The sequence below is a fragment of the Haliotis rufescens genome, unplaced genomic scaffold (assembly GCF_023055435.1).
Source record: "Haliotis rufescens isolate VD_foot unplaced genomic scaffold, xgHalRufe1.0.p SCAF_4, whole genome shotgun sequence".
In the NCBI taxonomy this organism is placed as follows: domain Eukaryota; kingdom Metazoa; phylum Mollusca; class Gastropoda; order Lepetellida; family Haliotidae; genus Haliotis; species Haliotis rufescens.
In genome coordinates this window covers 64,522,672-64,538,908 of record NW_025964112.1, presented here as the reverse complement: position 1 = coordinate 64,538,908, position 16,237 = coordinate 64,522,672, and the positions used below count along the sequence as shown (strand labels likewise).

At 41.7% G+C, this 16,237-nt stretch overlaps 1 protein-coding gene across 1 annotated transcript in view; it reads right to left on the bottom strand.

The window, feature by feature from the left end:
* LOC124129714 overlaps positions 1 to 16,237 on the bottom strand; it is a 73,562-nt gene that overhangs the window by 44,544 nt on the left and 12,781 nt on the right. The window contains exon 2 of the mRNA XM_048382380.1: positions 2,270 to 2,470. Coding sequence (XP_048238337.1) covers positions 2,270 to 2,470 — 201 coding nt within the window. The remainder of the gene's footprint in view (positions 1 to 2,269; positions 2,471 to 16,237) is intronic.

Sequence of the window (16,237 nt, the reverse complement as noted above, 5' to 3'; positions counted from 1 at the left end):
CAGTATACATCTGCTGATCTAACGTTTCCTGTATCATACATTTATCCATCTATCGCATTTCTCTACTCCAAGGCTGGAAATCTGTGGTTGATTTTATCAGATCGGTGGTTGATCAAGTAATCAAGTAACTGTATTTAAAAATATGTCTACCCGGAGCCCAAAATTTTGTCGTTCGAAGAAAATGGAGTACGAACATAACGTTCTTCAAGAAATAGTTGATGCTGCAAAGAACATAGATTGTCACTTGTTCCGAAAAACTGTAAAAAAATGGTATTCTCATTAAAGTAAATCCGAAGGTATATCTACTGATAATTGGTTTAATCATTTTAAAACTCTCTTAACCCTACTGCTGAGATTCTAACCTATCGTTTGTGATACTTGAACAGCATATGCTGTGACATTTCCACCGTTATTTCAACGTGATGTGCTACTGGCTTGTTAGACACAAATAGTCTTGTGTTGAATACTACTAGTATTTATGCCAGGCTTTTCTAGGTGTCAGTAATTGCTATGCACCTAACGACTGCACCTAATCGTAATTGATTACAGTGTATAACGATACACGCACATTTGCTGCATGAGCTGCTTATCTTGCCCGAATAATATCCAATGACATGACTGCTGAAGTGTTAATCCAGGTTAGCATAGATGGATCTAGTTAAAGGGAGACTCGGCTCTGTGAAACTGGCAGTCTCAGTTCACTCAATTTCACACAAAAAACCCAAACCAAATCTCTCTGTAAACTCAAACAGTATGATGTAAAAATCTCAGTGTGACCGTCTGGATCTAGACACCCCTGGGCCCGCCAGAAACCTAAGATTGTGGGTTCGAATCCCGGTTCGACCCGATTATGTTTCTGGGTTCTTCAGCACCATACCAGTTTCACCAAAGTGGTAAACGTCCGAGACGTGCATCACTTCGGGATTTCCTTCCTCATTAAGCTGACACGCCGCGACATAACTTGAATACTGTTAAAAGCCGCGTTAAATCCAACTCGCTCACTTGTGGGGCCTTTACACAGGATGGCGACCTTGGTGCCTCCAGTGTGCGACCATACAATTTGCCAGGTCGTCGTTGGAGGCTCAAAGGAGGCAGAATGGTTGCCTAGGTCGTTCCAAGGTGGGACACGGGATTTTCAGACATCGCCATGGACGCCATGGTCGCAATGAATTTTGGAACATGTTTTCGAACAAGGTCGCCGAGGAGGCTGGTTGCTCAAAGGTGGCTCAAAGGAGGCTCAAAGGAGGCAGAAGGGAGGCACAAGCATTGCCGTTGTTGCAGAATGAAGGCACAGTGGTAGTCGCATGGTCGCGAGGTAAAAGGTGCGTTCTGTTGCAAATCTTTCCCGTCAATCTGGGCGATGCTTCTGCCTCCCCTGTGCCTCCTTTGGGCGACCAACAGCGTGCATTGAACGATGACTGTGGCGACCGCTGTGCCTCCATTCGGCGACCACGGCAACCCTTTAGACACCATGGCAATGCTTCTGCCTCTTTTCTGCCACCTTTGAGCTACCTGTAATGCCTCCTCGGCCTGCCTATAAATAGAGGGTTTGTACCTGCAGTGTTTCACTGTGGTTGCAGACGCTTAACAACTCGAGCAGTTACTGCTGAACAACTCCTGGTAGTTACATAGATACATGATTGAGCGTCCTGGCCAGTTTTTGATCGCTCAAAGGAGGCACAAAGGTCGCAGCCCTGTGTAAAGGGGGCTTAAGTCTTGGGTGTCATATGTGTCGAGTTATCACTTATGCCAAGTGGAGTGTCGATGTCTGCCGATTAGTCGGTGAGTTGGTTTGGCTTAAGGCGCTTTGCAGCTGTACTGTAGCAGAGGGTCATTTAAACATAAAGGCGTATCATCAAATTGCGGGGGTAAATCCCGTGTAATGCATGTCACAGACGTTGTATAGTAGTAATAGTGTAACGGGCTTCCACCCCGTCTCGTCTCTACACTAACACGGGGCGGTGGAATAACCTAGTGGTTAAAGCGTTTGCTCGTCACGCCAAAGATCCGGGTTCGATTGCCTACATGAGCACAATGTATGAAGCCCATTTCTGTTGTCCCCCGCCGTGATATTGCTGGAATATTACCAAAAGCGGCGTAAAACCATACTCACTCACTCTCCACTTACATGTCAATATATTCTGCAATCATATGTACTACTCGAGAGAAGTTCAAGAACAGCCGATCCTTTTATATTACTGTGTCTTCTTTAGCCCTTAGGACTTACGTGAAACCCTTAACGACTTACGTGAACCATTCAACGACTTACGTGAACAGCTTTGTAACGACCCATCCCATGTTGCATTGCCTGTAATGTTTAGCTGGCAGCGTAGATTCTGTGTCTTCTGTCCGTCTGGCAAGGTGAAGCCAGTCTCACACGTGACATTGACGTCACTCCCAGCCTCGACGGAAGTGACGTTGTCAGTGGCCACTAGAGTCGAGTCGAGCTGGAGCGGCGGACATGTTGCAGCTGAAAGGAAAGAAGCAGACGACAGATTACGTCAACATACGTCGACATGGACAGCGTCTCTGGCATTCCGTGGTCACAACTTGGGGGACATGTTGGGTATAGATAGGTAAGTATGTAACTGGGCAGTAATTATTCACCAGTCATGTCGAGTACAACATTAAGTATAACACACCAGTCATGTCGAGTACAACATTAAGTATAACTCACCAGTCATGTCGAGTACAACATTAAGTATAACTCACCAGTCATGTCGAGTACAACATTAAGTATAACTCACCAGTCATGTCGAATACAACATTAAGTATATAACCTACCAGTCATGTTGAGAACATTATTAAGTATATAATTCAGCAGTCATGTCGCATACAACATTAAGTATATAGCCCCCCAGTCATGTCGAGTACAACATTACGGTTATAACTCAGCAGTCGTGTCTCGACTACATTAAATATATATATAACTCTGCAGTCGGATCGAGTACAACATTAAATATATAAATCAGCAGTCGGTTTGAGTACAACATTAAATAAAAAAGTATATAACTCAGCAGTCGGATCGAGTACAACATTAACGGACATTAGTTGGTCCGTAGTCAGTGTCAGTTGGTCCGCAGTCAGATAGTCCGAGTTGACCGCAGTCAGTGTTGCCTACATCACAACCCCCACCTCATAGCTACACAGCAATACTGACAGACTACATCACAACCCCCACCTCATAGCTACACAGCAATACTGACAGACTACATCACAACCCCCACCTCATAGCTACACAGCAATACTGACAGACTACATCACAACCCCCACCTCATAGCTACACAGCAATACTGACAGACTACATCACAACCCCCACCTCATAGCTACACAGCAATACTGACAGACTACATCACAACCCCCACCTCATAGCTACACAGCAATACTGACAGACTACATCACAACCCCCACCTCATAGCTACACAGCAATACTGACAGACTACATCACAACCCCCACCTCATAGCTACACAGCAATACTGACAGACTATACAGGAGTGTTTACTGGAGTGTTTCAATGACCACTCACAGCGGTACCATCACTATGGCCATAAGTGTGGCTAAGCCTACTACTGCATTACTAAGGTGGATCTATACCTAAAGTAGGCATTGAATATATCACTAATGAGGTAAACAATCACTCTTCATCGCGATGACAGCTTTGCGTGTTTCCGCGTTCCACTGACTCCGGCATTGTGTACCCTCAGTGGCCATTTTGTCGTCATGTCAAGGAGGTTTTTTTGTTATAAATCTGTTCAACATTTCTCCCATCCGATCTACCGTCCCCAGGGACAGCGAAAATCTCAATCTACCCCACCCCAGGGACCTTGGTGACCCGTGTCTACCCCATGTCCTGTGCATCGGGGCTGTATGGACGCGCGATTCTACTTTCAGTAATTAAAAGGAATTCTCTCGAGGCATGTAGGTATTAGCGGTACTAATTATGGTATCGATTATTACTTCGGGGTAATTACAGGTGATGGGGGACATACAATAGATACCACCGCTTCCAGAAATCACGGCATCAACATAGAAACAGCCAACATTAATAGAAACAGCATGTCATAAACAGCTTTCGTATTATGGATTTACTCTTTATCACAACACAATGGGGGCAGAAGGTTACAAGTCATCGAATAGTGATCGAGTAGTTGTTTTAGTTTGCGCCAAAATAATAAGTCACATTTAGTTCTTAGTTTTTCACAGTTATTATAACTATTTGTATGTGGCAATAACTTGGCATTTGGTAATGTGTTTAATATTGCAACATTGTCGCCTGACCATTACCAAACATGCAGCATCAGTGTCTGAAATCTTTCAGCATGACAATTTCCCGTAGCTAATATCCCAATAAAAAATTGTAATTACATATATATCATTACTGTCAGAGTCATAAGTTTAAGTCAACTCAACCCAACTAAACTCAGTTCAACTCAGCTCGACACAAATTTACAAATTAATTGTCTTCTATATATTACCAAATTTTTAGACATATATCGTTGGGCATGTCTTTGGTCTTTTGACATACATCGCTCGACGTTAAGAACCCAAACAGAACCTACAGATGACAGCGCCTTGGCACTCTGGCCACAACGTTGTGTAGTCGTTCTGTGGTGGCGCAGAAGACAAATATAGTATTACAATATTACAACACCAAGCGCTTCTAAGTTGAAACATGTATGTACAAGTAAGTACTCAAAGGAAATGAAAAACATCAATATTCAAAGAATAAATGGAACACAATTTTGATATAACTAAACTCCATGCCAGACATTGTTGATCTTTCCTCGATAACTCCTTGATGAAAAACAAACTAGTCTTAACAACGTACACGTGATTTCACATAAGCATACAGTTCCTGTGACGGTGTCAGCTTTTGTCAGCACATACACGGAGCATAAACACAGTTTATCACGGTAAACAGACGAAGGCATTGCCAAGTCGGTCGACAAAGGTTTCATTGATTTAAATTAAATGCTTTCTTCGAATCACATATTTGTTGTTTTTTTATTTTGTGTTTCTGGTATTTGTAAGGTGTGTTTGTAGTTGTTAGATGAACTGACGTCAGCCTTTCAATGCCATTGGGCTATGTCTGATTGCGACAATGGTATGGGACAAGCACCTTTATCGAAAATGGAATTAAACCACATGTGAAATAAAGATGGAAGCAATATGTCTTTAGATGACTAAATCACCTCTACAAAGTTCTTTCCTGGACCGCTAACTTCCCATCCTATTATGGACTTTGTTTCATCTGGAGAGCAGACTCGAAGCAATGGATATCATTTTCCATATTGTGCACCTGCACTTTATATTCCACAGGGCAACATTTGTACTTCGGTGACACGAACTATTATGCAGTAAAGGATGACCAGAATTCATAATATCGAGAAGAAAAACGGAACATATACGTGTATACATGTATGTTTTGTATCGGATTATTTGAGAAGGTTTAGAGACACAAAAGCAGGCCGTTTTTGTTTCAGCGTCAGATACAGAGGAGATGTGGAAAATGCAAATGTCAACAATAGACAACCAGACAACAGACAAATGCTCCACGACACATACTCACAGCATCCCAGTCGTGTTCGATGGGATTGAGGTCGGGAGACCTTGACGGCCTGTCCATAACGTTGACTCCCGCATTCTGAAGGAAATTCCTTGTCAAAATTGATGTGTGGGGTCTGGCATTGTCGTGTTGGAAGATCAAACCGGGTCCATGTGCTGCCATAAAAGGCAGAAGTTCTGGTGCCAGTACCTGGTCGCGGTAAGGAGCAGCATTGAGGTTGCCACGGATGACAAGAAGCCTGGAACGTGCATTGCCACAGAAAGCACCCCACACCATCACACTTCCGCCTCGAAATCTGTCAACTTCCTGTACACAACACTAGGCGTAACGTTCATGACAGCGCCTCCACACCCTCGCCCTACCATCAGCAAATCGAAGATTAAATCGGGATTCATCACTGAAGACGACTTGATTCCAATTCCTCTGAGTCCATCGTAAGTGTTGCTGTGCCCACAATTGACGTTGACGTCTGTGTAATTGAGTCAGAATCGTCCCGCAGTATGGTGAGCGGTTCTCAGAGGGTTTCGAAGAGTTTGCGCACTCAGTCTACCCCTATACAGTTCATTTCTGGTTGATGTAGCCGTCAAAAATCGGATACGGAGGTGACGTAAGCCAATCTGACGATCCTCTGCGTGTGACGTCACACGTAGTCGACCTGGCCGAGGGCGATCAGCGGTGGTACCCGTTTGCTGTAGACGCGTCTGTAAATCATAAACAGTCCGTCGACTACAACCCATCGGCCTTGCGACTTCAGCTACGGACGTTCCCGTCTGCAACATGCCGATGGCACGTTCACGTTGCACATTTGAAAGGCGTGGCATGTTAAATGGCCGTAAAGACTTTTGTTTTCTTGTGTTTTTCTTTTTTTGTTAATGACTGCTAACAAGTATGGCTGAAAACACGTGCGGTATTATGGCCACGTGACCAGTTGCACTTTTGCCACTATAGTGCTGTGCCTGCACAAAAACGGGTGTTATCTGAAGACAATACGTGGCCATTACAGTTTAAATACACAATAAGGGCCCACAATGATAACTGGTCAAAATGTTAAAATTTTAGGATTGTGAAGTTTTTAATTTGGTTCAGTATATTATGTAATCATTATTCATCAGACAAATCATAATTTTGGAGACAGGACGTAGTAGGCTAAAATGGGTGATGTCATGTCACCACTTGTTCTTGTTATCTAGTGTTGCTTTATATCTAAACTGTCCAAGTCGGACTAGAAACATTGGCTTGAAAAGATACATTGAATTTGTTTGCAAAATTTACCAAGTTTGTTGATCAATGTGTCCTTGTATGAATATTACTCAAACTGAATCTCTTACTATTTCATCAGGCATGCGCTTACTAAGAGCCTGGATTTTCTTACAAAAATAGAGATGAGTGGTTTCGAGCATGTCATATTCCTTTAAGGATAGTTTTCCCCATACATTATATACATATACGCCACAGGGTAATATCAGCAGATGCCAGGTGAGCACAGTGGCTATAGGATGACGTCCACCAAAGTACATGTCGGAATCATGGTTTACATTTATCAATTTTATAATTTTTTCACATACTAACCTCGTTCTTTATTCAGAAAACTATACTTAAATACACACTCCAGCATAGACAATTGACTTTTGAACAAGTAAATTTATGCTACCAATGTACAGATGTTCGGGCGACACTGAGTTGTCGTTACATTCGAATGTTAGGACGGTACTATTGATTACATTGTATTTTAGCTGTCACTTGATAGCATAGTCTTCTGCAACGTTTAGGGGATTGTGAAGACCAGTTGGGTTACAGCTGATCAAGGTCGTGTCACCTGCTAGCAGTATTCCTGGCCATCGTCCCCTTGGCAGACATAGTCCACAACCGGAATTGCTGAGTTCATGAAGTAAATCGTTGATAGAAAGAATAAAGAGCCATGCTGATATGACACGACCCTGACCTACATCCTGTTTAACAGGGAAACATCAGATTTAAGCCAACAAAGCAAACACAATGACTACATAAAGTCATAAGATAGACGTAGAATTCACCATAAGTTCCCATTGATTCAAATTTATGTAATTTATTAAGAAAATGACCGTCAAGCCAAACACGATCAAAGGCTTCCTCATTATCGAGAAAGGCACAATAAACTGGTGAATTCCTTTCGTTAAAGTATGCAATACTTTCTAGAAGTGTGAGAGCCGCCATTTCAGCACCAGCCTTCATTATAGTATGTCCAAACTTCTATTCTGTGAAAAAGATTTTTTTCCGAAAAGCTTACTAAGAACTGAAGTTAGTGTCATACCAATGGATCACTTTTACGTTTTCCTTGTTCCTTATGTATTGGTAAGATTTCGCCAATATTTTCACTTAGGGAAATTCAATGTATTCATCTTTAATAATAGCATTGAATAATAACATAATATGATTCAACAAAGATCTCCCAGCACACTTTAAATATTCATTTGTGAGCCAGTCAGGTCCTGGAGATTTATTGTTTTGAAGCCCTTTAACTGCACTTAATACGTCTGTTGAAGTGAATGGTCCCCTTAACTGGGTAGTTAACAGTTACTTCGATATCAGCATTAGAGGTTTCGTTGTTTTCAATATTTGTGCATATTACTTCATCAGCAAAGGAACGGTCAAAATCACTTTCCATGGTTGGGACTGACAAGTCTCTAAAATATTTACCAAAGAAATCAAAAATACTTTCCGTGTTACTGGTTTATTAAAGGTCACGTCAGAACGAACTTTGACCAACCTTTGAAATAACTAACAAGAAGTCGTCATTAGCCAGTCAAAATGCAGCTTTCTCGAGCTTTACGGTACTAGTTTCAAACTGGTGACCTCCATCCAAGACTACGCTTTGCAAAAACAATTGTTCTCGAACAAAGATAGAAAACTGAAAAGTTATCAGTTCTGGAAATGTCTAACGGATGGTAGAGATTATGTGGCAGAACTTCCCATCGGATATGGAAAGTCTCGTTCAAAGGTCTCATTGAAGCGATATTTTGACGATAATTTTGACGGAAGCAGTCCGTATCTGTCGTTCGAAATACCCCGTTTTAACCTTTTCGCGGTCGCATGATCAGACAACACACACCGACTTTCCAGATCTGGTAAGGGACATTCTGATTGGTCGGATGAAAGGTCGTTCTCCCATAATGGAATGTCCTCAGATCTTTGTTTAACGGTAGCGACAACTAAGATCTGATTTTAATGAGATCAGAAAATCTCTTTTCGCAGGAACTTGCCATCATCGTATCTTGTATAGCATGTAACCGCCCTTAACGAAGCCCCAGCCCATACATTCCATCAGTCACGCCGCACGGCAAATGACATTTGTTTAAATATTGATTTTACTTAATGGTCTCTGCGGTCGTATCCCTCATCAATGTCGTGAACCTTACGACGACCGGATATTATAAATGGCTTTCAAAATGATTAAAGGATTAAAGGAAGTTTAGGCAGTGCAGTTTAACTTAACCCGATATTTGAGCTGGGCGATGGTATGCGCATAAACGTATCACAGTACAAACATTGATTCAGGATACACCACCAAGATAGGCTAGTGAGGCGGGTATCGAGCATGTACTAGAACAGGGTGAGACAGAATGTGAGCTTTGTTGCCACATCGGAAACTCTTTGTTTCAGGGAGTTTCTAAGTGAAGATTGTTCTTCTCAAGTGAGTATTACAAAAGACGGTATGTCAACAGACATCTGTGTTCTGCCTTGTAAGGATGTGATGTTGAGAAGCCAGATACCTCGGGTTGTTGGACACAATGCCTCTATGTCATTGAACCCTCACATCATTGTACTAGCATAGTAAAACACCAAATTGATTTCTGTGTTCGTTTTAAGGAACAATGTGTACGATGATGAGTGTACACAAATTGATTTTTGAAAAATCTCATCTGTAAACGTATTGAATATGAATTTAAGAAACCTTCTGCTTAGAAAGGGAGACATTGTCTCGATACACAACAGAATACCATAGACGAACCAGATATCACAGAGGGTCGTTATCTCCTCTATGGACGGTTATGGCCGATGATGGCGACTGAAGTGTGTATACTCATGGCAGTACAAATATTGATGAGGATTGTGGTGATAGCATCTACATTGAAACAGCATAGCTACCAACCAGAGAACACTGTCCTCGTCGACAAGGTACTATGAAAGCGAGCATATGAAAAATTATGCGGCATGTCAGCTTAATGTGGGAGATAAGCACGTGATGCACCGTTTACCACTTCGGTGAAACCAACGAGCCCGGGTATAGTGTTGACAAACTTAAAAACAAAATGGGGGCAAAACGGGATTCGAACCCACAATCATAGGTTTCTGGCGTGTCCAAGTTTAAAGCGTCAGATTATGATTAATAATGCGCCATGGCACTACATTATCATTAAACTATTACGGGTAGATTTTATACAACTAACTACGCATTGCATGACATGTGTTTTACGTGCCACGCGTGCATGTAAAAGTGACCATAAGGATCCAGGCGGGAAGAACAGAGAGTAACCCGACGCGGGAACTGGTTGTGTCACTGTCCGTGATGAGCCGGCTGTAGTCCGACTGTAGTCCGACTCGACCCTTCATCACTATAGTCCCCCGTGTACGCGGAGGGAACGCTACTCAGTAACAATGACATTCGTCTGAATGTCTCATTAACCTAAATCATTTACTTATTCTATATAATTAAAAATGTCTCGTTATACCACTGCAACATATGTCAATTTCTTCGCTGTCTTTCTTAATTAGATAATGGCACTTGGCTATTTTATTTTATTGGAAAAAGCTACAGAGAAAAAGATTCACCTTGACTTATTCCTGAATAAGTAAATACTCCGCGATTTCATCATTAGCTTTCACATATGACTAGATGTATTTTGTGGGTTTTTTTGTTTTGGTGGAGTGTGAAAACGTTTTCCAATTATGACTATTTTGCATAATTTGAAACCAAAAATATATTCTTGCCATTTGTAAAGCTTTTGCAAAATCAATTAATGCACAATTGATTTTCTGTTAGTGTTTTTAAGATATGCGTAACCAAGTGCATCACAAAGATGTAATTGATAGTTATATATCCTTCGAGGAGTCTTGATTGTGTGGGAGATATTATTTGATTAATATTTATAAATTGTGTCAGTATAGCGTGATAACGCTTCCCAAAGAATTAACGATTCTAATAGGGCGGTATGGAATGGGATCAAACTGCTCACTTTCATCTTATACACTAGTGTATTATCCCTGTGAGCGAACTACCGGTGGCAAGGCAAGGTTGAATAGAGGAACATAGAGCCATCAGATCGATAGAGTCAAAAAGGTAATAATTTAGTAAAATAATCTATTCCTGTGGCTTTATTGCGTTTAATTCCCTTAGCGGCCCCACTGCTCTTTTGTAAAGTAGTTTAAACCGAGTCAGCACATCCTTTGAAGTTTGATGCATCATCATCATTATCTACCTTCGTGAAGCCTGTTTCTGGTGTCCCCCGCCGCGATATTGCTGGAATAGTGCTGAAAGTGGCGTAAAACCATACTCACTCACTCACCCACTTGATTTTGTCTATCTCGAGTATTCCAGATTCTCACGAGTAATGATTAGATTAAGTTTTAAATATGCTGCCCACCTCAACTATGTGTTAATTACTTTTCATATAAGTTTACACCCACAGATCTCAAGTCTAAGAAGATAATTACATAATGTGAATCCACAAGCCTAAATTCTCCTTCTGTTAACATTGTTACAATCAGTGGCTACGTAAGCAAGATATTTTTGTTCGACTCATCTCATTAAACACCATAAGAAATAAAATCAACCTTTGGGAAAACGTTTTTTATCTATTTCATTAATGGGGACATTGACGACAAGTCATCACATTTTTGTTCCAATGAAACTTATCCATGTTTCTACTAATGCAGCACAGAATAAAATTAATGACTGGAAGCACAGTGAATGATATTCGTTTGTCAACTTTATCTGGTATACATTGAAATAGATTAAGCATCATGGTACTCACAAGTGGGTCCTGATTTCAACAAACGTATGTGTAAGCTGAGTTTATAATATCTTAAGCATAAATAGAGAAAGCGACTTTATACAAACCATGTAGTTAAAAAATACCGCCAACGAACTTCTACTGCTGATACACTATCATCCTCCTTGGTTTGTTTCTATGACGGCACATACTACTATTTGGGCAACTTATTCACATGCTAAATGCAGCATTCGTACATTCTTTTTCAAAAACAAATTTCCCCTAGGATTGATTTTAGTTCTTGCAGCAACATATGTTTATAAACATATGTTTATAGCAACATGGTTGTTGTAATATATGTCAGGGTTGAATTATCTTCATGTCAAGTTCTATTTGTCGTGGAAAACATTGACAGTCAAGAGAATCAGACAACCTATTTCCGGAACACACAATATCACTCGCCTCTCACACGGAGCAAGTATTTTTTGTTTGATATGTCAACGCATTTCTCGGCACTGTTTGCTTTGGGTACAACTACTTCTGATGCACAATGGAAGAGGAAAAATCTGTCAGGAAGTCAAATATGTCAGTGGCCAATTGAATGGTGACTTGAAGCTCATTCGTTCGATGAGAGTCTAATTAATTTCGAGAATAATTGGTAGGGGGCGCAAGTCTTGATGGATGTCGTGAATACCTTGTTAAAGTTGAGAACTCTTAGTGGATGTCGTGAATACCTTGTTGAAGTTGAGAACTCTTGGTAGATGTCGTGAATACATTGTTGAAGTTGAGAACTCTTGGTGGATGTCGTGAATACATTGTTAAAGATGAGAACTCTTAATGGATGTCGTGAATACCTTGTTAAAGTTGAGAACTCTTGGTGGATGTCGTGAATACCTTGTTAAAGATGAGAACTCTCAATGGATGTCGTGAATACCTTGTTAAAAGTGAGAACTCTTAGTAGATGTCGTGAATACCTTATTGAGGACTTGGTGGATGTCGTGAATACCTTGTTGAAGTTGAGAACTCTTGATGGATGTCGTGAATACCTTGTTGAAGTTGAGAACTCTTAGTGGATGTCGTGAATACCTTGTTGAAGTTGAGAACTCTTGGTGGATGTCGTGAATACCTTGTTGAAGTTGAGAACTCTTAATGGATGTCGTGAATAACTTGTTGAAGTTGAGAACTCTTGATGGATGTCGTGAATACCTTGTTGAAGTTGAGAACTCTTTGTGGATGTCGTGAATACCTTGTTGAAGTTGAGAACTCTTGGTGGATGTCGTGAATACCTTGTTAAAGATGAAAACTCTTAATGGATGTCGTGAATACCTTGTTAAAGGTGAGAACTCTTAGTGGATGTCGTGAATACCTTGTTGAAGTTAAGAACTCTTGGTGGATGTCGTGAATACCTTGTTGAAGTTGAGAACTCTTGATGGATGTCGTGAATACCTTGTTGACGTCGGTACTACTTAGTGGATGTATAGAATACCCTGTTTTGACTTCGGGACAACTTAGGTCACGTCGAAAACACCTAGTTGATGCCTTGAAACTCTTGGTGGAATTTGAACAACTGTCTGATCTACTTGGCAGCGTGAACATCATGTAAAAAAAACACGTAGGAAATAATAAGTGGGAGTATTTGAGCTAAGCTATTTCTACTCCGTTATGAAGATGGATATAACTGTATAGTTTAATGCCCTTTCCAGTTAACGTATTTATTACGTTGTTTGACGTCATTTAAGGCTATTAATTATATTGATCTGATTTACCTGGAGATTAATGATCGTCTAGTGGTTAATGCACTGTGAAGGCCTGGCTCGACTCCCGTCGAATATACAATGCATGAGCCTTATTGATAGAATCCCAATCTTGACAGAGCTGAAGCGTCAAATCAGCCACACATGCACATACACCTGTCGTCAAATATTAATGGTTTTCTCACTGATCAATACAGACGGGGTTAGTGTACGACTGTAATGCAGGGGGCGTGTCTTGTCCCACTCTCGCTTCTGTTTGACCTGCTTCTATCTTTCAACACTTTCAGGTCTTTATAGTACCTTTCCTATCACACCAATTAACGTTTACCTTGATGCAGTTATAATAAGACGTTGCTCTGGTAACAAATCTGTCATGCTGGTGTCTATGGGTAACTTCGAGCTTCCAGTTTACTGCGCGCTACCCGGAGACAGGCTAAACCTTTCAAATGTTACACTCATGTTCCGGCGCCGATAAATACATTGTAGGAAGAAATTAGAGGCTTCATTTTGAAAATTATAGTGTTGATTTTCAATATATTAAATATGTTATTTTCAACAGCGCTTTTGACACGCTAAATGCCATTTCGGATACAAAATGTAAAACTTATCGCCGTCGTTAACAAGCTACGTTGATTCTATTCTGTAACATCACAAACTTGAAAACAAAACGCCTCTTTTTTTATTTCAGGTTTTCTGAACTCGAAGTGCTCTCAAACTCAGAATTACGCTCAACGGAAAGGGTAAATGCTCCGCCAAATGCATACGTAAGACAAACTTATTGAAGCAGAGGGTGCAATCGACAACTAGCCCCAGTCCGAAAACCTACTTCATGCTACCTCGCCCCAGACCGAATACTTACCTCATGCTACCTAGCCCCAGACCGAAAACATACCACATGCAACCTTGCCCAGGACGGAAATGTTACCTAGCTCCAGACCGAAAACCTACATCATATTACGTAGCACCAGACAGAAAACCTCCCGCAGACAACTTAGCACCCATGCCAGAAACTACCGCATGCTACGTTGTCCAAGGTCGAAAACCGAACGCATGTTACCTATAACCAGATCGAAAACCTACCTCATGTTGCCAAGCCCCAGACCGAATACTTACCGCATGCTACCTAGCCCCACACCATAAACCTATCGCATGCAACCTAGTCCCAGACCGAAAACGTACTGCATGATTTCTATCCTTAGACCGAAAGCTATCCGCATTCTACCTGTCCCCAGGCCGAAATGCCGCCACATCCTACCTAGCCCTAGACCGAAAACCTACGGCATGCTACCTATCCCAAGAGCGAAAGCTTTCCGTATGCTACCCATCACAAGACCGAACACCAACCTTAAATTAGAGGTTTAGTCAAAGGACAAGCTCTCCTTACCAAAAAGGGATTCCAGATCAGACTAGGTCCCCAGTACCTCATTCTGGTCACAAGACTATTCTAATATGGGGATCTGGTGACTGATCTCTTTGACTAGGTGTGTGGCATATACTACTCAATGTTTGCTAAGGATCACCACTTGAAAACATAATACGACAAATTGTGTGAATTTGTTGAAATAGCAAAAGACAATATTGCGTGAAGACATGTTTAATGAACAAAGGTCCGTTGTCATGACCACACAATGCCGGCAAACAACATGTGATCAATAAACAGTCAGATCACCCGTCAAAAAGAGAGTATCTGACCAGATCTGAAACGTCAATAAATTAAGAAAACAAATTCATTGTCCAAAAAGACGACAATCAGTAGAGCGTATGTGATCCACATGATGCGATCACAGCCTGGCATCGTCGTATAATGCTCCCAATAAGTGTCTGACTGGTAGCGACTGTAGAGTTGCCGGAAATGTGTTCGAGAAGATTGAGGTCTGGTTACCAGGCTGGTAACTCCATGCGGACAATGGTCTCGTGCTCTACGTAGGCACCAACAACCCTGGCACGACGTGGCCCTGCGTTATCGTCCACGAGGATGAAGTCCGGTCCGATTGCACCAGCATACGGTCTCACGTACACATCCACAATGTCATCCTCGTAGCGCACCTTTCATCATGCCCCGCAGTAAGACATGGAGGTAGGTTCTCCCAGCTCCCATGATTGTGTCCCCCACAATAGGCGGTCATGTTCAGCCCGATCCAAACGTGCCTGCCTGTGATGTCGGTTCAGTGGGATGCAGAGACCGGAGACCAGCCTCGCAGATACGATTACGCACTGTCTGAGAAGAAGCATCAACGCCACTGGCGTTCAGCAGGTCATTTCTGAGTGTGATGGCAGTCGCAAACTGATGGCGTCTTGCTACGTCAGGAGAAACCAGTCTTTTCGCTGTGGGTTGGAACGCTGTTGACTACCTGCATGTCGCTGTGTAGCTGACCAAACTACGTCTTTGAAGAAGTCAATTCAGTTGTTGCAATTCTCAGTAGCAAATGTTGCTGTGCTCTCTGATAATGATGTGTGACGATTGTTTGAGGATACATCCAAACACAGGTTTTCCACAACTTCGTGCATGTCGTTCCCATGACTGCATGTCTCTGTCCGTTCATCGTGAAATCGAGGTCCTTTTAGGGTTACCCAATCATTGTGGACCAGGATATTTCGAGGGGGAATCATTAACACATTTTATCTCCAGTTACCTCCCTTGTTGCTTGGTAACCAGATTTCCTGGGCATGTGGCATCAGACGCATGCTAAAGTTTACTTTCAAAACAGGGACTTCCACTCCGCAGGTCGAATGTTGTGTCAAGTTGATATGTCAAGTCGTTATAGCCTGTTCTTGTAGTTCTCCTTTGAAAGTTCACTGCAAAATCCCCAAATCTTTCTTTTTAAATAATAAACACCGTGACCAAGCTGGAGACATTGTTTGTTAAGTCTCCCACAGTGTTTATGAGTGTTCGAGCTGACAATATATTAACAGTACTTGAAATAGTTCACAACCAGCATACAAATCA